The sequence below is a fragment of the Passer montanus genome, unplaced genomic scaffold (genome assembly GCF_014805655.1).
Source record: "Passer montanus isolate IOZ18808 unplaced genomic scaffold, ASM1480565v1 scaffold19, whole genome shotgun sequence".
NCBI classification, from domain to species: domain Eukaryota; kingdom Metazoa; phylum Chordata; class Aves; order Passeriformes; family Passeridae; genus Passer; species Passer montanus.
Genome location: NW_024366480.1, coordinates 12,825,577 through 12,838,802, shown reverse-complemented (window position 1 = coordinate 12,838,802; position 13,226 = coordinate 12,825,577). Strand labels below are relative to the sequence as shown.

The 13,226-nt window shown below is 41.5% G+C and overlaps 1 protein-coding gene across 1 annotated transcript in view; it reads left to right on the top strand.

Moving 5' to 3' along the window:
- Positions 1 to 39: 39 nt before the first annotated feature.
- EMILIN2 (elastin microfibril interfacer 2) overlaps positions 40 to 13,226 on the top strand; it is a 32,728-nt gene continuing 19,541 nt past the window's right edge. Inside the window, exons 1-2 of the mRNA XM_039706211.1 lie at positions 40 to 344; positions 433 to 555. Of these exons, the coding sequence (XP_039562145.1) occupies positions 217 to 344; positions 433 to 555 (251 nt within the window). The 5' untranslated portion in view covers positions 40 to 216. The remainder of the gene's footprint in view (positions 345 to 432; positions 556 to 13,226) is intronic.

Genomic DNA, 13,226 nt, shown 5'->3' with positions numbered 1-13,226 from the left:
GGGGCGGGGGCCGGGGCCGGGGCCGGGCTGAGGGGAGCGGCGCCTTGGCCGGAGGGGGGTGCGGAGCCGCCGTGGAGGGCGGAAACGGGGTGGGGGGATTTGCGTCAGTGAGGGAGCTGAGAGCGGGCGGGACGGACGGAGGGACAGACGGACGGAGGGAGCCGGCGGAGAGGCACCGGCCCCCTGCGCTCGCCCGCCGCCGCTGCCCGCCGCCCCATGGAGCTGTGCCCGGGGCCCGCGCCGCCCTCGGGGTGGGCTCTGCCGCTCCTCCTCGCCCTGGGCGCCGCCGGGCTCAGCCACGGCACCCCGCACCTGCCGTACTCCCGGCCGGGCTCCCGCAGCAAGTGAGTACCGCCCGCCCGGGGCGCGCTGCGGGACCCGCCGGGCCGGGCGGGCCCGGAGTGCCTGACCGACACTGTCCTTCTCCCGCAGGAACTGGTGCGCCTACATCGTGAACAAGAACGTGAGCTGCTCGGTGCTGGACGGGACGGAGAGCTACGTCCAGGCCCAGTACAAGTGCGCCTGGAACCAGTTCCCCTGCGAGCCCACCCTGGTGTAAGTAGCGCAGGGGGCGACCTCGGCAGGGAGAGCGCTTGGCCGCCCCATTGCCAAGCCCCATTGCCAAGCCCCGGGTGCTTCCCTGCATCCCGACAGGCGCAGGGCCGGGCAGGGGGAGCGGACCGCCCCGGTCCCCAGCGCGCCCCGAACAAAGCGCTCGCTCATCGCGCACATCGGAGATAATTAGAGCCAGATTGAGTTGCTGCTCCGTGCTGGCGGGAGGGAGCTGCGCTGGCACACCTCGTCGGCTCGCAGAGGCGTGCAGGCGGGCGGGAAGCACGCGGGCTGCTTTCCACGGGCGGCTGGAGCGCCGGCAGCGGGACCGCGCCTCCGCGCTCCGGGAGCGCGCCTGGGCCGGGGCTGCTGGAGCTCAGCCGCGCTCCAAACCGGTTCTGTTGCCGCTCCGTGCCGCTGGATCGGCACAGGCAGAGCCAGGAGCGTCAGCCAGCGCCTTTACAGTCTGTGTGTCCTTGTCTGTTATCCAGCCAGGGGAGCGGCCAGTGCGGATTTTATGGGGGGTAATGTAAAGTTGTTTGATTTTCATCTTCGTGCGTGCGACCACGTTGTAATCTGTGGAGTGGCCACCTAGAGCAAGGTGTGCTACAGCCGGCATTAGGGAGGGAACAGATGGATCTCACCTGCTGGCTAATCACAGGGAAATCTCCTTTCCTCATTTTTCCACTTGAAAAGCAGCAATATTTACACGTTTCTCTTTGAAAGATCTAGGCAATATGCTCTCTGTGAAACCATTTCAGCATCCCCAGGAAGTCACTGGACAGACACCCACAGATTTTCATAGGCTTAGACTTGAGCTGAGGTGATGATTAAGAGTGTTTTACAATAAAACAGCAGTAACTAGATTTTATTTTAGACATGAAACAGTGATGATGAGACAGATACTGCAAGATCCTGGGTACTACTGAAATAGAACTTCAGACACCAATGACGCTGCTACCCTGGGGTCCATGACAATAGGTGTTGGGTGTTTGGCATTCAAATATGCTGCTTTCTGTTTGTTTGGGTTGTTATTTTCATTAAAAACCTAGTTTTTCTCTGTATAAACACTGGATTTGGAGGGGAAAAAACAAAGACAGCAGACAGCTGAGTAACACCGTCTTGTGTAACTTCCCTTGTTTCTCTGTGGAGTCTTGAACTGGCCATTTTGGACTTCTGACTGAGTTTGTGGATGTGTAATGGGGTGTGCCCTCTATCCCGAGAAATCTCTGTAGTGGAGCTACAGAGGCATGAGGTGGGGTTGAAACTGAGCTCTTTAAACACATAAATCACCAATCATTAAGATAAGGGATTTCAGAGGCGGTAAATTAGGGCTTTCATGGACTATCTGCTAGTAGATAGTGAAGAAAGTGCTAAGGCATTGCTTCTAGCTCAGGAAATTCCTGCACTGAGAGTGTGAGATTATTGGCAGCAGTAACAAGGGGAAGCCCAGTTTGAGCAGGGGGCTGGACTGCACGACCTCCAGAAGTCCCATCCCTTCCAGATTTCTCTGTGGTTCTCTGAAATGGCATTGTCTGTCCTTGTGCTTCTAAACATCTGGAGTTGGCTGCTGTCAGAGAGAGAATGTGGGGCTGAACAGACATTTGGTCTCACCAGATGTGTCCAGTCTCATGGGGTTTTTTTGTTCTTTTCAGAATGGAATTAGATGCTTATCATAAGACTTGGTTTCCTCTGTTTGACTTTTTTTGGTGAACATCACTGTTATTTTCTTCATAACCATAATGGCAACCGCAAAACAATTCCTTGTTCTTAACATAAAATATTCCTTATTATTACCATAAAATATTTTTCTTCTGTCACAGCACCAGCTGATTAACACCAAGAGAAGGTGAAATATCAACATCTTGAAATTTTATTGTGTTCAAAACTGTTATAGGTTGCCATTTTACTTTTGTGTCTGTTGCATATACACTCGCTTAGTGGCAGATAAGAAAGGTGCTAATCCAAAAAGTTTGAAATACTTGCCTCAAATCCTGCAAACCCCTAACTTGATTCCTGTGAAAAATATTGTTTCATTCGGAAGGAGTAGAAGTCTGAATACCAAAGTGTGTTTATGTATGTTTGCTAGCTAAGGTTAACAGAAATAGGAAAGATCTATAAAACAACAAAGAAATGACTGTGAGGACTTTGTGGAAATTATTCTCTTTTTTTTCTCCTTTATACACTTGAACAGAGAACTTAAAATGAGCTAAATAGCAGATATTCATGGGAATAAAGTACAGTCCCTGTGTAGTCTCTTCTTGATACCCATGGTTTATCTAAGAGCTCATTCAGCTGCAGACAGTGGGAACAGTGAAATCCAAACCAAACAAAGAATTCCTTAACTGTATAATGGATGTGTGTGTTTTATTAGTACTTAAGTATTATTAGGTCTATTTTTTAATCTACTGATGTTTTTATTAGTTTAAGAGCCCATCTAGATTATGCCTAACAATTACTTAGATTGCACTGTATGGGGGAGCATTTCACTGCCTCAAACTTGCAGTATACTCCTGAATTCCATGTGTTCTTTACAGACAAGAGAGTGTGTGTTGCAGATATGGATTATAGTTAGCCCTGATTTGTCTTTGAATTTTTTATTTTTTTTTTTAAATACAGGGCTCTGGTGATTAAGCCTAAAATCATATGCATGCATGAACCCATTTTATCTACCCTTTAGGCCCATTAAAATATAATTTGTCTGAAGACAAAAAACCCTCAAGCCCCCTGTTGGAATGACTGCACCTTCATGATTGTTAACTGTAAATTCACTTTGGCTGCAGGGTATATTTCCTGAAAGGTTAAGTTGAAATTCAGGAAATTATTACACTTCATTGTTTAACTGTTTTATGGGTACTTGGGCTCAATAGTGCATTTCCTTGCTGAAAAGTTGGTGAATACTTTGGCTGATTAAGGTGTCAGGGATGAATGTGAGTTGAAGTGTGGCTGCTTAAGAGATAGGAAGAGAGAGAGAGGGTAGAAAGAAAGAGCAGAAATGCCCTTTGAAGTATGTTCCCTTTGAAGTGTGAGAGGCTTCTGATTTATTTTTCTTAAAACTGTGACTAGCAAAGAAAGGAGAAACTTTGTTATTAGTGGGTCACTGGGCTGAAAGGTACAAAAATATTAGTGTTTATACTCACTAGGAAGATCTTGGATGTTTTGAAATTTAATATTGCTTCATAAATAATTTACCCCTCACAGCCTCTTTTGTCATATATTTCCATTCCTAGCTTTCTTATGAATGTTTTGGTAACTTAATTAGCAATAACAGCAATTGTAAATAGTAGCATTTGCTATTTCTGAAAGAAAAAACATTGCCTTTCTGGTTAGATCCTGCATACTCTTTAGGGTTGTGACTTGTTTGGGACATCCTCTGGTCACTGTAGGCCATTCAGGGTAGGATGCTGTCATAGCAGTTGTTTGTTTTGCCCCTTGTTCTTGTGGAGTGTGTGGGTACACCTGGCTGTACCAGAGGTGCACCAGTTTATGGCCCAGCGCTTTTGGGAAAAGCTGCTTTCACTAGTAAGGTTTTGATTTTAAAGTCTAAAGTGAACTGAAGTGGCTGAATGTTTTCTGGGACATTTTCTGGGTTTATGTCTTTGCTACAGAACTGCAAAGAGAACTTCCCCCTATGAGGTCATAAATTAAAAAAAAAAAAAAAATTAGCTTGGTAAGAACCTCTGGAGGTCATGCAATCCCCTCGTAGCCCCCAGCTAACACCAGAACCAGCTTCAAACTTAGATAAGGTTGCTCAGGGACTTGAAGAAAGGATGTTTTATCAGATCTCCTAATTCACGTACCAGCCCCCATTAATTATGCTCAAGTGAGTACAGATACTTGTGTGCACAGGTCAGGTCATCTGTCTTTAGTTTGTGAGGAGTGAATTTCATGATTTAGTGTAAGCTTCTCATATTAACACTAATACATGTATACTAAGCAAGCCCATTATTTCATTTAGAAAATGACCCAGAAAGTGATGAATGAAGCAATAGGTAAATTAGCAAGCCTCTCTAAATCTCTCACTGAGCAATATTTTCCAACTTCTTGTCATTTTATACTTTCAAATGATCATAAGCCCAGTGCCAAACTAATAATGATTTTATTTATGGCCCAGAAGTTTCAAAGCTCCAGACTGAAATTACTTTTCAGAATGTTACTGAAAGTTTTCTGCATTCATAAACATCAGAGCAAATTACTACTTATGAGAAAAACACTGCTTTTAATAAGCAGTATTCTGCATTTATTTACAATATATTACTGGGTAAAAGTGGAAATTTTATAGCTGAAAACCCTCACATGAGACATGCAGTTCAAGTTGAATGGCTTCATCCATCTGGCAGCCCCAGAATGACCTGGGTGGAGCACATCAGCCCTAGTCTAGGAATATATAGGAAATCCCCATGTAGTTTTCAACCTTCTAACAGTCCCAATGTAGTTTTCTCTGAGACTGTTGTGCTGCTAGAAATCAAGCATGCAGATCAGTGTCAGAGTGCTCAGCACCAGGCAGGAGCAAACCTCAGATATACAAGTCAGCACAGATTGAGCCTGTGCTTGCCACTGGCTTCCAGCAATACATATCTCAGAAAAAAAGCCTTTCAGGACGCACAAAAAACTTGAAGGGAAAGCGAGAGCTGTTTAATGTTTCCCTTCCAAGTATCTATAAAGGTCTTCAGTACTTTCTTTCCAACTTTGTGTATTTTGTATGAAGCAGAATTTCTTTGTACAGGCTCCAGCTAGCTGACTACATAGGGAGGTTAGCCTAGGGGCTTGCGCATTGAAAACAGTAAGGAAACTTAAAAAACTTTAGTCTCCTGGAGTGCTTGTTTGAAAATCTTTGAGATCCTGCTGGGTGTGGTAGGTTTTCCTGGCTGTCTACCCAAGCCTGAAATTGTGCATCTCTGTCTCTGCACACAGAAAGCAGCAGAGTCTTTCTCCTCTGTGAACTGGACAGGGAATTTTCATTTCACACATCATTTGAGTTTGTTGCAATAATGTTAAAAGAAAAAATCCCATGCTGCTCCTCACTTCACATTAATGTGGTAACTCAAAGTTTCATGCTTTTCTGGTTTGAGAAGTGTGTGACCTGGTGGTCTGGGGCCTCTTCTGTTAAGCACCAAACTGTTGCCAAAGCAATAATTTTTTATTTGCAGGGAGCTGCTGAGACATTTAGGTGTATTTCATTGTAAATCACCCAAATAATCAAGGAATATTTTGTACCATTACACAGTGGGCAGTGCCAGTTTTACACTTCGGGGATATTATGTCTCCCATCTGACTTCATTTTTGCCTTCGCATCTCATCTTTCCTTTCCCTTCTGGTTCACTTTTAACTTGGTGTCCTGAAAAGTAACAGCTCTCAAAACAATGCTCTGTCTTATTCTCAAAGTTGGGGTCCCACTTAATCCCACAGGTTAGCTCTTTTCTTCCTGAAACCATTGGTTATTTGTTTCATCTGGGTATATTTTCAAACAATCTCTCAGCAACAGCATTCTAGAACACAGCTTATTGCATGGGCAGAGAAGCAGAAGAGAAACTGTTGGAGCTCAGTTTTTCAGGCAGCTTTATCAGCTGCAGTGCTCTGCATCCTCACTTCATCTCTCCACTCCTGTAAGGTGAGAAACTTGGTCCCTGCTGCTGGGAGAGACAGGTGATGATGTTGTAAACGTCTTCCTGAAAGCATTGGTTATTTGTTTCATCTGGGTATACTTTCAAATAATCTCTCAGCAACAGCTCTTTCTAGAGCATTCTAGAACACAGCTTATTGCATGGGCAGAGAAGCAGAAGAGAAACTTTTGGAGCTCAGTTTTTCAGGCAGCTTTATCAGCAGCAGTGCTCTGCATCCTCACTTCATCTCTCCACTCCTGTAAGGTGAGAAACTTGGTCCCTGCTGCTGGGAGAGACAGGTGATGATGTTGTAAACATATAACCTGTTGCAGAGTTGTTCCTGTTCCATCACTGAGCACATCACATTGCCACTCTACAAAACTTCCCTGAAATCCTTTTGAAAGTGCTGTATTTTCAGGGTTCTTCTATCCCATTCTATTTAAGTGGCATTTTAATAGCTTACTGTTGTCTGTTACCATGTATTTGACTGGCCTTTCGACATTGTAAATCCCAAGACTGAAGCTGTGCTTTGAGCTGTGCCACAGGCTGTCTCTGGCTCTGAGTTACTGAAATGCATCCTATGTCCTTGTTTTGCTGCTCGTAAGAGAAGAATGCCTACCTAGTCATAATTTGTGAACATTAAGAGGATTAACATTTTAAACTTCTGTGCATTTCCTGCTGGACTTTAGTGGTCAATTTTTTGAAAAGAAAATCCTTGACATCCAAGAGAGAGAGATAGGCAGGTATTTGTGTACGTGTGTGTGAAGATATATATACAACAAGAAGAAATTACTGGTATGAGACATGAGGTCATATTTAAAATCCTTGACATCCAAGAGAGAGTTAGATAGGCAGGTATTTGTGTATGTGTGTGTGGATATATATATACAACAAGAAGAAATTACTGGTAATGAGACATGAGGTCATATTTCACAGTGTGCAGTGCCTTGGTTCTTTCTTCTCACAAAAATCCATTTATCTCCCAAGAGAGAAAGTTGTAGCAGAGAAGCAGAAGAGAAACTGTTGGAGCTCAGTTTTTCAGGCAGCTTTATCAGCTGCAGTGCTCTGCATCCTCACTTCATCTCTCCACTCCTGTAAGGTGAGAAACTTGGTCCCTGCTGCTGGGAGAGACAGGTGATGATGTTGTAAACATATAACCTGTTGCAGAGTTGTTCCTGTTCCATCACTGAGCACATCACATTGCCACTCTACAAAACTTCCCTGAAATCCTTTTGAAAGTGCTGTATTTTCAGGGTTCTTCTATCCCATTCTATTTAAGTGGCATTTTAATAGCTTACTGTTGTCTGTTACCATGTATTTGACTGGCCTTTCGACATTGTAAATCCCAAGACTGAAGCTGTGCTTTGAGCTGTGCCACAGGCTGTCTCTGGCTCTGAGTTACTGAAATGCATCCTATGTCCTTGTTTTGCTGCTCGTAAGAGAAGAATGCCTACCTAGTCATAATTTGTGAACATTAAGAGGATTAACATTTTAAACTTCTGTGCATTTCCTGCTGGACTTTAGTGGTCAATTTTTTGAAAAGAAAATCCTTGACATCCAAGAGAGAGAGATAGGCAGGTATTTGTGTACGTGTGTGTGAAGATATATATACAACAAGAAGAAATTACTGGTATGAGACATGAGGTCATATTTCACAGTGTGCAGTGCCTTGGTTCTTTCTTCTCACAAAAATCCATTTATCTCCCAAGAGAGAAAATTGTAGTTTGAACCTCATCTTTTTTTGATAGAAGAGTTCCAGCTGAGTGGCATAAAATCCACTGTATAAGTAGTGAACAATGACACTTTTGGAGACTTTGAAATGAAACCATCTGGTGTTGCCTGAGAATAGTTGAATGTTTTTGTCTTCTACCAGTTCTTGTAATCGTCTATCCTTCTTACCGAAGAAAACACAAACTCTGCAGTAAAATTTAGCCAGATTCTCTCAGATGCATTGAAACAGTGTTCGGTGTTGAAGACAACAAAGTACCAGAAACCAGGCTGTGGTGAGCTGTCTGGGCAGCACGGTTGGCTGCTCCTTCCCTGGTACCACTAGATGAGATGATAGTTTTATTTAGGGATAGACAAATACAACTTTTTCCTTCCTTGTGTGAAGGAGTAATACAATCACCTGTGCCAGGTCTCTGCCCACTTAGCAATTCCTTCCAGATGGAAGGCCATCTTCTCCCTCTGTGCCTTCCAGGTAGCGTGAAGCCACCAAGTAAAAATGGAAACCAATGGAAAAAAGTACCAAGTCTCTAAATGCTCATTCCTGTTTTATGAAAAAAACAGTAAAATTACAGTGCCTTCATAGTCAGACACTAAACTACTCTTTGCAGTGACCTGGATGGGTGATTTCTTGGGTGTGTACACAGCAGGTAATTGTGTTCCTGTGGATGCAGAGTGCTTTGACTCATTCCCTTACTTTTCTTTAGTTTCTTCCCTGTTAATCCTCTCAGCCAGTAGCATTTTTTTGCTCAGGATTTAGCTCAGAACTCAGAACAGATCTGGTACAAATGTTGGCCATGAGATTCATGACTGCAAAATTTATTAAGAACTCCCTTGTGGGTCTGTGTAAGCCTGGAGAAGCTGAATCTCCATGGTCATATGCACCAGTGATGCTTGTCATAACTTAATATTTTCCACAGGAGTGCCTCAAAACTTTGTTTCTCCCAACACAAAAAAATTTTAAAACATTATCTTCTTGCTTTTAATTATATATGTTTTATTTTGATTATTATATTATCCAAAGGCATTTAAGGAACTTCAATCTAGATAGCTGTGAGTGGGCCAGGTGCTGGACTAGTGTCTAAGGTCAGTGGCATTTTTCTCAAGAAAACGTAATTGCCCAGACCCCAGTGCCTGTAAAGACATTTACTGACCTACTTTATATAAATCCTGGAAAGAAAAAATGCCAGGCAAAGGAAAAATAGCCGTGTAAAGATAAGACTTGCTTAAGTCCATCTGTAAGAAGTAGCTTAGTGTCTCTAATGCCAGATTGAAATGAAAAAATATTTTGGGGTGCAATAGGATTATTTTTAAATAGGCTTTTGCTGCATTGTCTAATTAGGATTTATTACAGCCTTGATGGCTTGCTGTCACTCAAAACTTAGACTTCTGTAGGTTTATCTGTTTGCATCAAAACATCTTTTTGCTGTTTGCTATAAATGCCTTAGGATAAATTCTTAGGAGAGACACATTTTTCTCAAATTAAGCTCATCTGTGAGCTGAAACACAAGCTCGCTGCCAGTGCTGCTACATAATAACAAGGTAATCAAAGAACAAAAAACAAAGGTGGAATTTGGTTCACCCTGACCCAAACTGTCTGCCATGTATGCAGAGGGGCAAATCTGAGCGTGGGAGCTTAGATGTGCAGTGATGGTGACACAGGGTCAAGTCAGTGGTGTCCAGCACACTCTGTAGGTAACAGGATGTAAATTATGACTTTAGGGTGAGATGGAGACCTATTTTAACTCTTCAGGCTGTGTGGACTACTGCTGTTGGCCTTCATGGAAATACAAACAACTAAAACCTGTCCTTACCTGAAATCCAGGTGAGTGCTGAAACTCACTGTGACAGACAACTGCTAAAATCTACAAAAATTTTAGTGGAACTAGGTTGTCTGCCACCATTTGTAGGGAATACAAATAAGCTTGCACGTTTGGGAAGAAGGAAACATGGGATCACCTGTTCTCGTTCAGTGTTTGTGTAGTATAAACAGCCAATAAAGAATATTTTCAGCCTATAAAATAAAAAATGTTTGGTCAAAATATGATTGCATTTAATTGCATCTTCCAGGTAGTGTTTTTGGGTGGTGTCTGTATGCCACTTCTGTGCTCCCATTGCAACATATTGGAGATTTGGATGACTGGGACTATATAACTATAGTATAACTGTTAAAATATAACTACCAGACAATGCAACTTACAAAGAATGTGTCTACATGCAATAAAAGTGTTAAATAGTGTAGATTTGATATCTTCTATTTTATAAAGAAAGAAATTTGCAGGCTGCTGAAGTCATGGGACTTGTTCCAATTGCTACAGAATTTTGGACCAACCTTGAAGCTTTGTGCTCAGAGTAAACATTTTGTATGCTGCTTATGTAGAAACATGCTGATTCTGTGGTCCCTTCCTCGCAGTGAGGATGTGGTGGCACTTATCTCATTGCATTTCCCAAAAGGTTGAATGTTAATATCCAGTTACAGAGCTGAGCCATATGTTTTCCCACCAATTTCGTCCAAATGTTTCTGATTTGTTTTATCGCTATTAGGTGACATTCCAAATATCAGTGTTAACTGTTTCCTTCTGTGGTTTAGCACCGTGAGAATACTATAGCTGATTCCCAGTGAAAATGTCCAGCATTTGCAGCAAACATGAATTTTTAATTAAGCATTTTCCTATGGAACTACTTCTCTCTCAAAGAAGAGGAATATTTGAGTGCTGTTGTCACCCTGTACATCTTCATTTCAGCTGTGAAACACTTAAGATAATAAAAGTGGAGTTTTGTATTAGTGTTCTGGGTGTGTTTTCTCATTTGATCAGCATGTTGAGTTCATGGTGAAGGTAGTAGGCGTGGGTAGTTACAAGCCTGTTGTGGAAAAACTCCTAAAAACCAGCTGTTCTTATGTTCTCTGTTGCAATGAAAGATTAGAGACAGTTGATATTAACCTTTATTCATGCTTTATAAAGGAATGATTTCAGTATTTAGCTCAATTCATCAAGAGATTATGACCATCATCTTGGACTTGAAGACCACAGGAGAATGGAGTGACTAGGCACAGTGAATGCTGGTGTGTTATATGCAACTTACAACCACATAAGAAATTACTATTTTTTAAAATAGGTTTGAAGAATACTTGTAAAAGTAGTTGTGCTAATTAACGCGTATTTGAATAGCAGAAATCCAAGTCAACCAGAGGAAGATTTGATGTTTTACTGGTTTTGAGTTGCATTGTAGCATATAAAGGTGTAAAAGTGGAGCCTCAGTTTTTAAGATACTTAGGAAGCTTTTGTGGACCCTTTTGACAAAATTGCCTCACCTGATAACTCTGTAAAAATTCACACCTGCCAGATAAACCATGTGACTCTTGATGTTACTTTCCAACCATGTATCTTTATCCAGCTTTATAGAGAAGGAACATTTTGTCTGTCTGGCTGCCTTGAGTGCATTTTGTGTGTTTTGTGTGTTTGGATTGTGTATAATTTGTTTGCTGTGACTATGTGTGAGTAATTGGATTCAGAATACTGCAGATTTAAATAAAGACATGTCTAATTTGCATATTTTGATACTTCCCAGTCTTCTGTCTTTCACATGCATAGAATCACAAATCAGGGATGCGGTCCCTAGGAGAAACTTATGGTTTGTTTTGTTAGAATTGTCACAACATAATTGGTGTTCAGTGCTGTTGGATGCTATATCCTAGTGAAATCCTGGAAGTCTTCAGCTCCTCCACTGAAATTCACTGAGCGAGCAAAGTTGTGACTTAAAAAAGCATCTTGTAGGATTGAGAGCCTCCCTGGGGCTGGGTGCAGGCTGGTGGCTGTCATTTGTCAGTGCAGCTGGACAGTGCTGTCACAGTGACACTGTTCCTTGCAACCTGCACAGCAGTTGTGCTTGAAGAATGTCATTGGTAGACATTGAAGCTGTGGCAGTGGAACTTTGATTTTTTTTTTTTATTTATTGAATACAGTCACATAAAAAGCAACTTTTATGTGACTGTATTCAAATTAGAGAAGTGCTAGTGTAAGTTCCTGTTTCCTAGCCTTACATGTCTAGTATTCCTGGAGGAAATGGGAGTAGCTGTGTGATTCATTCAGCTGGACTGGCAGTACAGAGAAGTAGCTCTTAGTAAGTAAATCCCAGTTGAATTTTTGAGCCATCCATGATTATAGCTGTCTACTTATCACAGTTGAAAGTGTGAATATAAAAGCTGTTCTAGATCCAGATTTTGAAATGCCCTGATTCTAGCTTATTTTGGCTCTAGGAGAATTGTGATTTAGGATTCAGGTTAATCTGTATTTGATGTACCATATCTGAAAACACAGCAGTTCCAATTTGTGTTGTTTCAAACCTGAAAGAATTTTTTAGAAGTGGACTGGTTTTCAATTTTTTTTAAAATTAAATCCTATTTAAGCATTTTATGCCTATTAGGATCAGGAAACTATAAAACAAAGAAGAGTGAGAACGTCAAACATGCTTGTTTTTTATTTTTAAGATGGAGTTTGGAAAAGTTTTTAATTTTTGACATTGGAAAAATATTAAGCTTGATTTCTTTTTATTTGTTGGTATTATTCTTTTGTATTTTGTTGTTTCTTATTATTTTTCTGAGTGTTGAAGCCATCTGAAAGTGTGTATATTGATGAATATGACTACAGAGAATGTGTTAAAAGAGAAAATCGTCAGAAATGTGATGGAAAATCCTCACTGTAATTTGAGCAAAGAAAAGCACAATTTGCACATAAGTAATCCTTACTCGTTTTATAAAATTAGTTTCAGCTATATTCATAAAACTTTGTTGGGAAAAAAGAGAGATTTGGCATTTGAAAATAACCAAAATACTGTATTTTTCAGGAAGGGGTTTGGCCCTGAAAGTAAAAAGAGGAACACACACAAAGTTAGGAACAGTTAAGTGTTTTATGGAAATCATACAGAATTATGTACAACCATTTCCGGCATGGGAAAACTGATCTGGAAGTTCAGAGTTTGCATTTCAGTAATGTGGTGGCTGTGAGAGAGGTTGTAATGACTCTCAAAACCACTTCAAAACACTAAAGTATCTAGCTAATCCTGTTTCTTCTGACTCTGGCAGCTAGCTGGAAGGAAAGGATTCAAACCCAAATTATCTACAAAAGATGTAGTTTAATACTTCAGATAAGGGAGGAAGAAAAGGAAGTTCCTGGGTGGCCGGGATATTGTTCTCCCCAGTGGTGCCCTCTACATTGCACTCTTGTATTTAATTTTTAAAGCACTTTACCACTGGGATTTCTGTACTTTGTAAAGAGGATTCAGCAGATGTTTAAGTGAAAACTATAGAAGAAATGATGAGCTGGAGTGAAGTCTACAGCTGTTTCA